Consider the following 15954-nt stretch of genomic DNA (forward strand, 5'->3'; position numbering starts at 1 on the left):
ACAAAAATAATAATATTATATTAGTTCACATGCTGCGAAAAATGTTTTAATTTTTTGTTTAGAAGTGTTTTATTAATGTGCCATACCCCTGTTTTCTTACTGCGTAGTCAAAGATACATTTGGTTAATTTGACATCTGCTTTTGGGTCGTGCGCGTATGTGATCCTATGTGTTTTGAAAGTTTCTTCTAAATTTAATAACCATCCTTGTTTTGCAAAAGCACGTGCCCTATATCTGTTTCAAAGATTATTTCTTTCGAATGTAATTTTTCTAAAATTATTGTAAAGTTTTGCTTAAAGTTTTTGTCGTAGCATGTGATATTAATTATCGGATAGTTATCGATTCCTAATCTTTTTAAAATCGTTTTATCTGAGTGCTCGTTCCATAAAATAAGTACGCTCGTATTATTTACGCGCCGAATGTAACTATCGATATAAGCAGGATTCAGATTATTAATATTGGATGACAAGCTTTTATGTAACTGGTCTAAGCATGCATCCTTTAATACTTCCTTACATCAGAAAATTCTTTTAATTGCTTCCTTTCCTTCCTTTATAATTCATGGTCCCTCATTGGTCGGATTTGTTCGTCGACTGGAAGGAGTAACGGGCGGCCTTCCAGTTCCTGACCTTAAACCTGTCGAGGCTGTTCGATATGGCTCCGCTTACGATCATGCTCGTACGGTTAATCATGGAAAATTCAAAATCCATGATTATGAATCCGTGCGATTCCTTTCTGCTATAATAATTATTATTGCGTAATATCATTTGATAAATATGTATATATATGCTATTATGCTTGTTTAATATGCTATGTTTCTAACGCTTATTTTCCCCATTTTATTCATTACTATACTATCTTACGACTATATTTAATGCAATAATAAAAATAATATTACTACCTATACTATTATTTATTTCATTATTATCTATATCTACTTATTTATAATTCGCGTTTCAATTATTAATCATTGGTGGCTGGGTATTGATTGCTTTTCTGTCTGGCGTGTCACCTAATGGTTGGGTTTTAACTTTATATTTATTTACTGGTATTGGTGTTTCTACATGGAATCGATTTCTGTTTGTTTGTTCTACGCTAGGGCCTTGTAATTGTGTGACTTGACTCCAAGTATTTAATTTATATTTATACGTCATGTATATATATATAATATTATTGAAAGTACTAACAGTCCTAATATTATGTATATTAAATAAGAATGACTATCTGAGTCTGTTTCGTAACCTGATAGTTTACGTATTTCTGTATTAATTATGTCCTGTACTTCGTCTAATGAGTGAACAATTTGGTGTATATCGTCTAACTTATGCGAGTCATGTTTTATTTTTCTGTTTGGGAAATGTATATCTCCTATCGTGCTTGGAATGTGTATGGATAGCTTACCTACCCCTATTTTCGGTATGATATTAACGTAATACTTTGATTTCATATCCCTCGTTGGGTTTAATATTATGTTTTCCACGTATGCCCTGCAATCCTGATTTAACCTGATCAACTCTTGTCTTTTTAATTTTACTATATATGGTTCTTTAACTTTTTGGCATGCTATTGTCAGTGTTTCGTTGTTCGTTGTGAAAATCCATGTGTTACCGTATTTTAATTTATGAAATATATTTTTTGTTAATAGGTACTATTATTTTTGCTCCGCATGTTTGTGGTAATTTATCCGGATTTTTGAATAATGAAATTTCGCAAGGCTGATTTTTTGATTCGTATTGTATAGGTTGAAATTCTGGAAAATACAATATTCAACTGATTATTCTACACGTCAAGTAACTGTTATACCTGTTACAATCTACAAAATTGTTATACCTACTTAATATTCTATTGTAATAATTTCCTTGACTTATTCTATTCTAAATACTTTTTACTACTAAAATAATTCTTATGTTATTCTAACCTACGATAATTAAATTAATTTGAGCTCTACTCTAATGTTTTGTAATACTAATAATTCTTCTAATTATTCCTAATAATTCTCTTGTTTTTGCTCGTAATTAATACTTCAATATATTCCCAATTATTTTCACTTTATTCTTATATATCCCAATTACTCAAATTCTATCTATCATCATATTCTATATTTTCAAATTCTATTCATCATTATACATCCCAAATAATCAAATTCTATCTATCATCAAATTGTATATCATTAAACTCTATTCATTATTATATATCTCAATTAATCAAAAAAAAAACTACCTATCTATCATCATATTCTATATTTCAAATTCTATTCATCATTACATATCCCCAAAAATATTCAATTATCAATTATCTTCATTATATCTGTGCGCGCAGTATTCAAAAAAAAAATTCTCATTATATTTCAATATCAAAAACATGAAAGAACTTATTTTTTGCCTATACAACTCTCAATCAATTAATTCTATTCATCATCATATATCATATATACCAATTACTCCTGTATATACCCACATAGATATATATTTTTCCCCCTAAAAAAATGTGTTATTTAATTAATTAGTGGTTCTAGTTTTCTATTACACTCCTGTATTTGAAAATTTAAATATTATTCTTAAAAATGTCTGTTAATTTCTTAAATATAATTTTTTACGATGGACTTATTACAATTAGTTTATATTTTGAGCTTACAATTTTTCCTTACGCACTTATAGAATCATTACAGCTTACACAACGCTGAATGCACCGACCGCTTGTTCTGCCATCTTCCTATATGCTGCTCTCCTGCATTAGTCGGTCGCAACGTAAGTTATAACCCTTGGAGTCATTGGAAAGGTGATCAGTCCTCCAACCGTGGTCCTATTTGTAGATGGATTGTCTCCGTGGAAATCCGTGAAGTCGAAAAAAATTTTTAAAAATTGTTGAAAATTTTTCGAAGGTGTAAGTTTCCTCGACTTTGGACTTCTTGATGGGTCCGTTTCAGACTGCGCCAAATGCGTGCACCCAGCTTACAGGAGAGGGTGACAGGATAGGATGATGATCAACAATTTGTAGTTCGGTGTATTAATTATTAAAAATTGTAAAAAGACACGTTAAATTTATACTGGTTGTTTGCGCCATATTATAAGAAATTATATAAATCGTCTCCAAAAGGTTTAATATGTAAAATTTTTTAAAATGAATTATAATTATAATCATCATAATTGTAAACGATTACATTTATATTAAATTGTTAATTTTACAGGTTTGTTATTCCAAAAAATAACAAAAGATAATTTATTTTTTAAAAATAAAATGAAACTTTTCTGTCTGTATTTTATTATAATCATATTCTTTCGGAAATTTTAATGAATTGACAAAAAAAGAATAATTGTTCATAAATTCAACAGACATGTATAAAGAGTAATAAAATTCTAATTTGTAAGTAAATAAAGTAAACACATTTTTATATTATTATTTTTATTTTAATTAATTGTCAATTTGTAGATTGTGTTTCGATAATTTCAAAATAAAGATGTCGGTAATAATCTTTTTTGTCGGTTTCTGTTTGTCTAACCCTAACCTACAAAAGTTCGTTAGAATATTCAGTAAATAATGCCCTTATGGTATCAACATTTTTCCTTTCTTGGTATAATTGGTTTTGAAAATAAAGTATTTTTTGACTACAAAATACAATATCAAAATGTTCTGATTGAAAATATTATACGTCAATAAAAATAAGAAGATTAAGTAATATTTGTACAATAAAATATGTATTTATTTTATTGAAGGAAGTTTGCAAATCCTTTTGCTGTCATTCCAGTAACATCAAAATCACCACTTTCATAGACAAACATAAAAATATCAACAAATCATGTTCGATGATTATGAACTGTATGAACTGTATGAACTTATCTTGAAGTAAGGTTACAACGAGTAGTAGCCAATGTGGGTATTTTTTTGTCATAAATTCTGAGAGTGCTTTTAGTCTAAGGAGAATGAGAAAAAAATACCGGTAAAGAGTTAAGACCTCAAATAATTAATATTTTAAGTTCCTTGTTGCATTCTAAAGATTGTTGAAGTATTAAATTAATAACATGCGCATAACAATGAGTAAATATAGCTTTAGGATATTTCTTTATTAATTAGAATGGCACTGTTAACTCGTTGAGGTACGATGGTATGTGCTTGTCAATTCTTAGTTCGTTCCTATCTAGTTGAAATGACTCAAAGATTACATATACCTTGGCACTATTCAGTTTAATAAAACTTCATTGATACATAGTACGTATATCCCAGCGCTGTTCCTATAAAAGGTAAGAACGTAAGAATGACTAAAATAATGTTTAACTCCGGTTTTCAGGTCGGAAACACTTTTATTGTATTAAAACAAACATAAATAAAACACTTAGCAAGTTCAGATTGTCTGTTTTTTGTTTTAAGTAATATTCAGAAAAATTATTCAAGGGACTTGATAAAATTTATAAGATTTTCGAAACCTTCCCGGATTTCTTTAACTAATTACGGTGGTTGAAATGTCGATTTGTCTGTTTTAAATTTAATTTCACACGGTTCTACGTGTGCGCATCCTAAGTCTAAAGGGTCTGAGGTGAATAAATGCTTGAATTTGTTTATTGGTGTTTGTGTCTTTATACGTTGTTCATAGCTAAGTTCGTTAGGTATTTTTATTATTGTACCTTGTTTATCCGTTACTTCTGTTATTTTTGTTACTATTATTTTTTCTTTATTAATAATTTTATTGTCTGAATTAATATATTTTATTTCGTATTTATCGCGTTTAATCGTATTTAATTCAGTGGCAATAAATTGCTATAACCATGTTTCTTGGTATATTACTATAGGTATTGGAGAAATTGTATAATATGACTTCGTCATCACTATTTAATAATGTTGTTTCTAGAGTTATTTTTTTTATTATTTTGTAGGCGCTCTGTTGGTTTTATTATATATTGTATTTGCTTGTTTTGCATTTTTGTGGACACCTTTAATTTTGACCTAGTCATAGGAGCTATGGTAATATTTTCGTTAGATATAATTTTAATTTTATTTTTATTAATGTTGGTTGCACTTGTGATGCTTTCAGTTGTATAAATGTTTAAGTTGTGATTTACATTATGTTCGTACCATTTTTTATAGAATTATTATCGATTTGTATGTTTTTATTATTCAAATCGACTATTAGGTTGTATCTAATATTAAAATCGTTTCCTAATAGTAATTTACAATTTAGTCCTTTAACGACGTATACTTTGATTTGATATTGGCGTGTGTTGATTGTAATTATTAATTCTGTTGTTCCTATTTGTATCAGTTCGTTGTTGCCAGCGCCTGTTATATTTATTTGTTCTTTGGGTTTAGTGACTTGTTTATTTTTTATTAGGGAATAATCTATACATGATATATTTGAGCCTGTGTCTATAATTGCATTTTGTTCGTTGCCGTCTAATTTTATTTTTATGGAGAGCACTCTTTGTTTTCGTTCCGTATCTGAATCTACGCTTATATTTTGATTGTTGATTTTCATTTCATTTTTGTGTTGAATTAGCTGGTTTTTGGTTTCTATGGCTTTCTCGTCATCTTGTATAGGCCGGTTCCGATGTTCCCTGATGTAGTTTCCGCATATTTCACAAAACATAACGTTTCCCCCCTCGCTCCAATACTGTTCTTTGTCATCGTGGTCGTCTAGTATGTCCTTGGACGTGGACAAATATTCGCAGTCTTGACTAAATTTTGAGTACCATATTGTGGATTTGTCTGTTTTAAAATTATTGTCAGTTTTATTTTTCTCTATAGGGTTTTGTTGGGATAATTTTAAGCAATCGAAACATTCGTGTAAGAAATGGTCTACATTTTCTTCTATAGTATTAAAATCGGGAAAAACTGTGTTTATTGTTATGTTATTGAATTGACGTGGGTTATATGTTTCTGTTATGATTCCTGGTGTCCAATGGCAATTTTTATTGAATATCCCTATGTTTTTCCTATTTAATTTCCAGTAAATTATGGCATTTGTATATTTGGAATTTTGGTGTATTAAATATAAGTTGAAATTTAATTGGTCACAGATAAACGCTAGATCGTCATCTTTAAGATAGTAGCCAGATTTGCAATTAGGAATGCCGAGCATATTTAATAATAATTCTACTGTCTTTCTATATATACCATGTTGTTTAAGGCATATTCGTAGTGCGTGGGCACCACAGTCACCGTCTCCGGGTACGTTTTCCGTTTTTATGAATGAACCCGCGATTTGTGAGATTTTATTCTTTAATTTATCGTTAATTGTGTTATTGGAATTTTTTCCTAACGTGATATTACTAGTTTGTGAACCATTGTTTTTAAAATATTTATTTTGTTTATCATCGTCATTGTTTGGTAGTAGGCATATTAAAATTTTTATTGTCTTGAAAAATAAACTTAATCATAGTAGAAATAACGTTCCAATCCTTTTTGGCTCGTCCAGTGCAGATTTTGGGTAATTCTAAAGTAGTAATATTATTCTCTATACAACATTTCCTAGTGTTAGCTAGTGTTTTAAAAATGTTAGTGTACGCTGGTTTATCGTAATATTCATTTTTTGTTATGAGATATAGAACCCATTGTCTTCCGTTTTTAAAATAAGCAATTTCGGTCGTTTTTTTTCTTTGGTCTATTAAATTTATTTCTAAATTGTAATGCGATCCCTTTCGACATAGTAAGGCATTGACTTGTGCAATGGCCGATTGCGATATCATTTTGTAATGAAAAAATATTTACCGTCTGTTCACTGTAATCGCATAGGAAGTCGGTTTTATCGTTATTGCTGAGTAGGAATTTTTGAAATTCGTTTAATGGGTTCAAACTACTTATTGTTACGATGTTTTCTATAGCTTTTTCGTCATCGACGTTTACTTCATTAGTTATTAGTTTATTTGATTTTTTTGATTTGTACCAATTTTCTACAAAATGAATATAATTATTTTTTTCAATTTTTTTATCTCTGTTCAATTTAGAGGTGTCGATTTTTAAATTAATATTATTTGTTCCCCGAGGTAGATATTCCGATTTTTCTCCTAGCTCGTTTTTTGAAAAATTGCAATCGTTTGCATAATGTCCTTTTTCATTGCATTTGTAGCATATTATGTTTTCTCTTTCCATTAAATTTTTCCGGTGTTGAGTATATTTTTCTGCTGTTGTCCCTACTGTGCTGTTTTCTATTTGCGTCATCTCCACGATTTCTATTGTTATATCTATTTCTGCTTGTATCTTTGGACCTGTCGTAGGAGTTTTTCCTATCCCTTGAATAAGACCTATCTCTATTATTGCTCATTTTTCTGCTGTTATCTCTGTATTTATGGTTATTATATCTATCTTTACTACTTTCTCTGAACTTATAGTCGTTATACCTATCGGGATAAGGGCTTTTTTCCCTATAATTGTTCCTGCCTTTATAATCTGATTTGTCTGGATATGGACTTTTGTCTCTGTTGCGTGATCTATCTTCAAAATTTACTGTCTTGTCGTATTTTTTTAAATTGTTCATTTCGGTACATAGTTGATCAATTTTTTTTTTGTAATAACTGTCTATTCCTTCTAATTTTGTATTTAAACGTTTAATTTCTTGGTTGCTGTCTTTTGTTTCAGTATTTAATTGCATTACTTGTCTGTTCAAATTTTTTGTGTATTCGCTAAGTCCTGAGCTTCTTGAATTAATTCTAAATTGCATAAGTTCATATTTTTTTATATTTTCTTTTAAATTTTTTAAGTTACTGTTGTCGTGAAGTGAAATTTCGTGTAATATAGGTTCCCTTATGCCTTTTAGTATGTAAACACAAATATCTTCCTTTTTCATATCCTTGGCTACTTGACTACATAAATATCCTATTTCCGTAACAAAACTAGAAATTGACTCTAAATCGTTTTGTTTCCTATTTTCTAATTTGTCTTTCAGTATTATAGTGTTATAAACTAGCAATTGGGTTAATTGCTTAGCTTATAATTTGCAGGTAGCAAGACCGTTGGTAAAGGATTTCTTGGTAGGTTGACAAAATAATTAGACTTGTTGAAAAGTTAAGTTGTATATCTTAATATTCTTCTTTATAAAATACTCTGTCCAAATTGACAAAATTGTTATACTGTCCCTCGCGAAGGTGCTCGCGTGTACGATGGTAAATCACGTCTAATCTACAGGCCGTTTCGGGTTTGGTTTTATAGGGCCTCCTGCTCTCCTACTTCCCACTAGTCTATCGACATATCCGTGGAATTCACAGGACGTTGTTTAATTTATTATCGATACATTCCCACGCCTGATTATTCCAAGAATCGTATCCTGTTATCGTATTTTCAATATATGCTATACGCCATCCGTTAATATTTAGATACTGTGCATTATATATGTATATATATATATATGTTATAAGTAATATCTATATATCATATTCATATATTTATGATTTATGATTCAGGCCAGGTTGTTGGACCTATTGAAATGCGGGTTCAAGATCGCATTGCCCTCTCGTTATATTCCCACAGGTATTCTAATAGAATTTATGACTTTGATTTATTTAGTCGAATTACTATGTGCTAATCTTTATGTTGCCTAATATATCCTAAGGCGAAACGATCACAATAATATAGTATGCGTATTATTGGGTTTGTTACAATAGAGTATCCTATTGGTTGAAATTCGTTTATGAACTCACTTTTTAGATTTTCCCATGACGTTTCTTCCTTTGTTTTCCAAGTTTTGTAAAAATTTGTTAGCAGTATCTTTCAGAAATATTGATGAGAATTTCATTTTTTCACTGTCGTCCCAATTGTTTATTTGTGCTGCTTCTTCGTACTGTCTAATAAATGTTTTGATGTCTCCTTATCCTAAAAAACTATCTGGTTTAACTATCATTTTTTCCATTTTGTGTTTTGGATTTTTATTTTCTAAATTATTTAATTTTTCAGGTGTTTTCTATTACAAATTGTGAGTTGCTAAAGAAGGTGGTATTTAAGTTCGATTCAGTTTTAATTGGACTTTCGATATCTTCGTATATGTGTTCTTTTTTTGTTGATTCGTTAGGATTTAAGTTTATTAAATTATTATAATTATTGTCGGAGGTTTTCTCTAAATTATTTTGATATGAGGTATTACTAGTGAAAATTGTCTAAAATTTTGTCTGTCTGAATTATTAATTTATTTGCGTTAATTTCTAAATTGTTAGTTATATTTTTAATGTCGTTAGTAATTGATTTATTTTTAGTACTATTACTTGTTTCCGGACTTGAATCGCTTAAGTTACTTTGTATGAGTAAATCTTAAATGTTTTATCTTTTATTGAATTTTCTTGAAAATCGTGTTTTTGTAATTCGCTTAAGGTTTCTTCAATGTCGTCTAATTCTGTGATCCCTTTATAATATTTTGATAATCTAGCCCTTAGATTATCTACGGTTCCTACGCTTTTTAATTGTTTAGATTTGCATAGGTCAATAAGTTCTGATTTTTTATGTGAATAAATATCTGTTAATTTAGTATGTAATTTTCGAACCTAAGGCTATAGCTCTTCGTCATTTATATCATATTAAGATTTAATTGAATTAAAGAAAAAATTTGTAATGAAAGAGGTTGATTTTTATTAATATATTTATATTTAACAATAACTACTTAATTTTTGAATAATTTAAGAATTAAAATTAAAATATATTTTTTTTTTTTTTTAAATAAACTAAATACAATTTTGAAAGACGAAAGAAAATTAAATTAATAAAAAAACTATTTAAATTATTAAAAAATTAATCTACAATCCTAATATTAATATGTAAGTATATTACAAAACGTTGCTCACCTTGGCGTAATATATTATGTGTAGACGCACGGTTAGCAAAATTGTACTTATGCGGCACAAACGTTGTCTTGTCGGTAAGACAAAAGATCGAACGCGTATTTGTTAGTTAATCGGTATACACGCACACAATTATTGCGTTCAGGGTTTCTACTGCACCCAAAACTCTTATAACTGTTATTTTAACTTGTAAAGCACTAAAAATTTGCTCCCGGTTACACTGCCAGAAATGTACAATTAGTCGCACTTCACTTGTACAAAAAAAAATATATTGTTGTACTCACGAGGTACAAGCGTTACTTTTTCCGTAAGAAAAATGTATTTAACGTGTATGTGTTACTCACTCGGTATACACACTCACACAATTGCGTTCTGGGTTTCTACTGCACCCCAAAACATACACAAAAAGTATAATATTTTACTTTAACAGGTAAAAACACTAAACTTGCTCCGGGTTTTACTACCCGAAACGTACACAATTGTCGTACTTCACTTGTACAAAAAAATTTGTGTACCAAGGGAATTTTTCCCAGACCACACGTAAAAACTGTTGTACTTCTCGTACTTAAACACTTTGAAAAATTAAACGTGCCAAGGTTGAGGTACCAGGGCACACGCACAAAAAAAAAAATGTCTCCGCCCGTGAATAAGAACCCCGTTGGGCGCCACTCTGTGGTATCACCCGTATTAGACAATACGCGGTAAACCAACTATACGCCTTACCCTTTAGTATTCTCTAGTTAATGACTAGGGCCCGGAAGTTCATGCACAAAAGCTATCAAAATATGCGCTTAAAATCTATAAAATATGCGCTAAATATGCATTTAAAAAAAAAAACTCAAGTTATTTTCGTTTTTGGTAAAAAAAAATAATTATAATATGGGGAAAAAACAAGCAAAATGTATTTATTAATTAATATGGTATATTATGTTATATTTACTTTAGGAATTACAATTTACAACCAGTGACTTTGACAGGTTTTCAAATACAAATGAACGGCGATTATCAGCCAACATATTTTTGTAAAGATAAAAGCTCCGTTCTACATCAACAGAAGAAATTGGAGCATACTTGAAATGTATGCAGGGACGGATTGGCAGAATTTTTCGGCCCGGGAAAATTATTGAGACCGGCTCTCTATACTATAATATCTAATGTTATACATAATATTACTCGTGTTTTTATAGGTGGTTCAACTCCCCCCCACAAATCACAATATAAAGTTTTAAAAATTACAATTTTGTTTACTGACTTATATTTATTAAAATAAAATTTGCACATACATAATATAGCAAAATAATTTAATATGAGAGTTCAGAGTTCTTTATTGAGTAATGCACTTTTTTTTTTTAGCTTATTAATGATATTTTCTGTGTCAATATCATTTAACATTTTCTTCTCTACTGCCATTAGCATAAAATCTTCTAAATATGAATCAGATAATGTGCTTCTCAATCTGGTCTTAATACATTTAAGTATAGAGAATGATCTCTCACAAGCTACCTATAAAAAGAAAAGGATATTCTTATAATATTTTAAGTTAAACCTTCAGGAAAAATGATCTTACTTGTGTCGTTGGCAAAGTAAGTAAAAATTTGTAAGCTAAAGTCAATGTGCTATAAGCATTACTATAAAGATTAAATTTTATAAGTAGTGTATAACAACAGGTAGCACAATTCTTACAGGTTGACAGTGTTGTGCAATTATTGTATTTATTTAAATTGTCTTCATCATTATCATCATTATCTTCATCATCAATGTGATTCAAGGTATAGGACTCTGCAATATTTATTTTTAATGACTCCCAGTTATTAGAAAAGTGTATTAATTCTGTCCTTAATTTATCAGCAGTAACTTCTGAATCAAATTTTATTAATTTTGAGACTAGAACATCAAGTGCTTCAGCTGGAAGACCATTTTTAATGTCATTGACGTTGCTTGGAGATAGACAAGATAAATCAGCATATATTTTTGAATTTGACAAAAATCGTTTTTCAAAACTATTTATTACACCATCCATGACAACATTATAAACTTCAACAACAAATTTCTTATATGGATCAATTATTGGCTCATCTTCAGCTCTATCATCGAATTGCATTTTTTTTTCTTGACCTTAATGTGGGTAATTTGCTTTCAATAATAAAGTCAATATCACTATTTTCTTCTTGGTTTTTTTCGTCCAATTTGATATTTGCTGTGTTAATAAAATTATCAACACACTTTTTTAGGCCAGCTTCATCTTTCCTTAATAATTTCAATTGTTTTACAGTGTTTTCAACCATAATGTATGCTTTTTGAATATCCATACCCGATGTCTGCAAATATTTTGACAGTGGAGTTGTTATTTCAAATATTCTCATGTACAAAAATGCAGTCAATAATGTTGAGTACTTTAACAATGATTCTTTAAAACTTGTGGCTTTATATCTTACATCTGGAGTAAACTGAACTGAATCCTCAATAGCATGTAGTGAAATTAAGACTTCAACATATAAAGCATTCTGTGAATTATTCGGGGTTCCAAATATTCTTCGAAGAGACAAGTCTTTGGACCACCATCTAGTGTCACCTATAGTTTGTAGCCTTTTGTTTTTATTATCTTGATTGTTAGTCATCCAAACATTCATACGTTTATGGGACTCCTTAAAAAAAACAGCCAATTCACTGTATAATCATACATTTATACTATCGTAGTACCATAGAATAGATAAAACAGTCCGTAACGTGATAACTGATAACTCTATGAAATAAAATAATGTACGCGGGCCATAGAGTCGCGGGCACGCATTATCATATTATGAGATAAGAAGTGATAAGAAGTCAGAAATTAAAATAATTATGATAAAGACGTGATAAACTAGTAAATAAATAAATAAAAATAATAAATATTGAAAAATATGAAAAAAAAATTCATGACAATTTATAACAAAATTAAAAACTGTTTGCGTCCATAGCAGCCCTCAAGGATACCGGCCCACCGGGAAGTTTCCCGGTATCCCGATGGGCCAATCCGGCCCTGAATGTATGAAATCTGAAATTTGAAGATCCCCTGGAAGGCCATCTGTTGTTGTTTCTTCTCCTGACATGACTTTTGAAATTGTTGACAGTATCTTAAACCCCTCATTTTTCTCAATAACTTGTTCCAATTTATTGTAAATTATAACGCCTTTTGGAACTTTTTCTTTTAATTTTTTTATAACATTATCTACAATTTGAATTTCTTCAACTAAGGGTGTTCCTCGAGTTTCTAAACTGTTAATGGCTGATATTAAGAAACCATAATTTGTGTGAATAAAAATTTAATTTGATTGAACATTTTTATCACATATTATTTGTTTTACTTTTTCAATTGCCAAGGCATCATCAACATCAAGCATATTAACAACTTTTTTTATAGTTTTAAAATGCTCACAATAATACATAGCCGCTTTCAACCAGGTACCCCAGCGCGTTATAATTGGTGAAGGTGGCAATGGCGTATCAGCGGCTTCTCGTCGAAATAATTCGATGCGAGCTGGTGCTTTCAAAAATACTTTTTTCATGTTGTATATAAGTTCATTGACTTTAGGGAATTCTGCTCGAATTTTCTCACATACTCGGTGAAGACCGTGGGCCAGACAGGTTACATCTTACATGTATCATTTTGGAGTAAAAGGCTTGTATGGATTTTGCAGCTTTCACCATATACGGTGCTGCATCGCTAACAAACAAAATAACGTCGTCATGTTGTATTCCTTTCGGCCATAATGAGAAAAGTGCTTTGTCGAAAAGCTTGCTAATTGTTGTATGGTTTGCTTTTTCCAGAACTTCAGAGACAAGTAAAAAATGTTTATCAGGTTCATCTACTGGTAACGTGCCAATTATAACATTCGCAACATATCGCCCTTCTGAATCTGTCGTCTCATCAATCGACACCCAAATCTTTTTATTTTGCACCTCATTTTTTATCTCGTCCATCGTTTCTTGGTAGCAATCTTCGACGTAGGTTTTTCTTAGCGTAGATACGGAAGGAATGTCCTTATCCACATATTTTTCTAGAAACGATCGAAAATGTGTGTTGCTTAGTTTTTCAAATGGAATATTTGATTTTAACAATGCTTTGCATAAATCTTTGTTAAAATCAGATTTTCGTGATGATGGTGTCGTAATAAGCGGTTGCGTTAAACTATTTTTTTTAGCTTTGCGATTAACAGCTCGAGCATGTTTCTCAGTTTTTATATGCTGAGTTACGCAAAAACGTTTGCCACTGTTCACCTTTATTTCGCACATTTTACAAAATAAAACACCTCCATCGGATGCAAATATATTTTCACCAAACTCGGCCACATGACTACAAATCGATTCGTTCCGACTTTTGGCATTTTAAAATTAATGGAAACCGATGTAAAACAAAAACAACACTATAGGACCATCGCACACGACTAAACCTTGTGCTTGGACTCTCACTATACATTCTTGTATCGTGCTATTACGATAATCGTGACAGTCATTAAACCATTTTATTAATACTTGATATTCGAGAATATAACAATTGCCGTTTATCGTTTTAATACTATTTAGCTAGAAGTATAACTGGCTTATCGATAATCATTGATTATTCGCCTGTCATGAATTATCGCATGGACTTCCGGGCCCTGGTAATTACATAATATTAAATTATTTAAGTATTACCTGTATAATTTTAAACAGGTTTTTATACTCAAAGACCGAAATTTCTATAAAATATTAATGAAAAAAAAAAAAATCAAAGGTAAAATGCAATAAAATGCAGTAAAATGCAATTTTTTTTTTAAATATGCATATTATGTAAAAAACCTCAAAATATGCGAAAATATGCAAACAAAAATTTCATTATTGAACTCATCAGGTTGTGATTCACATTTGTAGCTCATCCAGCAACTTTTTGATGCACTCATTAAAAACATGCAAATGCATGAACTTCCGGCCCGATGGTATGCACTTGTCAATTCTTAGTTCGTTCCTATCTAGTTGAAATGACTCAAAGATTACATATACCTTGACACTATTCAGTTTAATAAAACTTCATTGATACATAGTACGTATATCCCAGCGCTGTTCCTATAAAAGGTAAGAACGTAAGAATGACTAAAATAATGTTGAACTCCGGTTTTCAGGTCGGAAACACTTTTATTGTATTAAAACAAACATAAATAAAACACTTAGCAAATTCAGATCGCCTAGCCCGTACTACGATCGGCGTTTCACACTCACGTCGTATCTACGTCCTCGCCGAATCACTCAGCGACAACGGGGGCCGTGCCTGCGCGTACGGCGGTGTTATATAGAAAATATTATCGTCGCCTCAGCACATATTGCTTCGCTGTCCTGACCTATGTCAATAATTTACAATTTAAAATATTCCCACCTATATTACATATATATTAAATAATATTATTTTGACGACTGTCTGCAATATACGACACCATACAGAAGACAACAACGGGTGGAACCAAGGGAAGATTAGTTGCCCTTAGAGAGTCACTGGATACTGAACTTTTGAATATTTCAGTTATCATTTCAATGGTGCGTTGCCAAATGACGTAGAAAATAGTTCAGTTATTCAATATTCAACTTCAATTATGTCCAATTTTAGCATTAGGGTTTCCAAAATTAATCCTTTGTTTTCCAGGTTTTGTAAAAATGTACCAGATTATGCTTAAGTGGAGATAAAGGAATTAATCGATAACATGAACAGTGTTCACGATGCATGAACCTCAGCAGCTATAAGTCATGAAGTCATAAGAAATTAAGTAAGTCAGGTAAATTTAATTATCTAAATATTTTGAATCGTAAAATAAAATTATGAAATAGTGCGCTAAATGCGAATAACATGATTTTCGACTGAATATTATAGGCATAATATACATGTGATGTTAAAACCATTTCGAAGAAAGTTAAATATGTGTTCGGGTACCGTCAATTTTTTTTGCAATTTTTTAATTTTGTATCTATTTTGTTTATTTTTTGAGACCTTATAATTACTACCATATATACTATCATAATTTATGTTTTATATTTTTATATTTATTACGAATTTTACTCTTAATATTCCTCTTAATTATTATGGACGTGTGTCATCCTTGATATAACTCAAGTTAATTAGTCTTTGGGTTTGAACGTTTGGTTCAAAGAAAAATGAAGGGGAAGGAATAATTCCGTCGAACGAGAAGAAATCGCAC

The 15954-nt window shown here is 30.3% G+C and overlaps 1 protein-coding gene across 1 annotated transcript; it reads right to left on the reverse strand.

Moving 5' to 3' along the window:
* Positions 1-11065: 11065 nt before the first annotated feature.
* On the reverse strand, positions 11066-12381 carry LOC132953829 (uncharacterized). The gene is made up of 3 exons (XM_061026164.1): positions 11867-12381; positions 11319-11688; positions 11066-11254 (listed from the first exon to the last, which is right to left on the reverse strand). The coding sequence occupies exons 1-3, from the start codon at positions 12379-12381 to the stop codon at positions 11066-11068; spliced, it is 1074 nt and encodes a 357-aa protein (XP_060882147.1).
* Positions 12382-15954: the final 3573 nt, after the last annotated feature.

This window comes from Metopolophium dirhodum, chromosome 1 (genome assembly GCF_019925205.1).
Source record: "Metopolophium dirhodum isolate CAU chromosome 1, ASM1992520v1, whole genome shotgun sequence".
NCBI classification, from domain to species: domain Eukaryota; kingdom Metazoa; phylum Arthropoda; class Insecta; order Hemiptera; family Aphididae; genus Metopolophium; species Metopolophium dirhodum.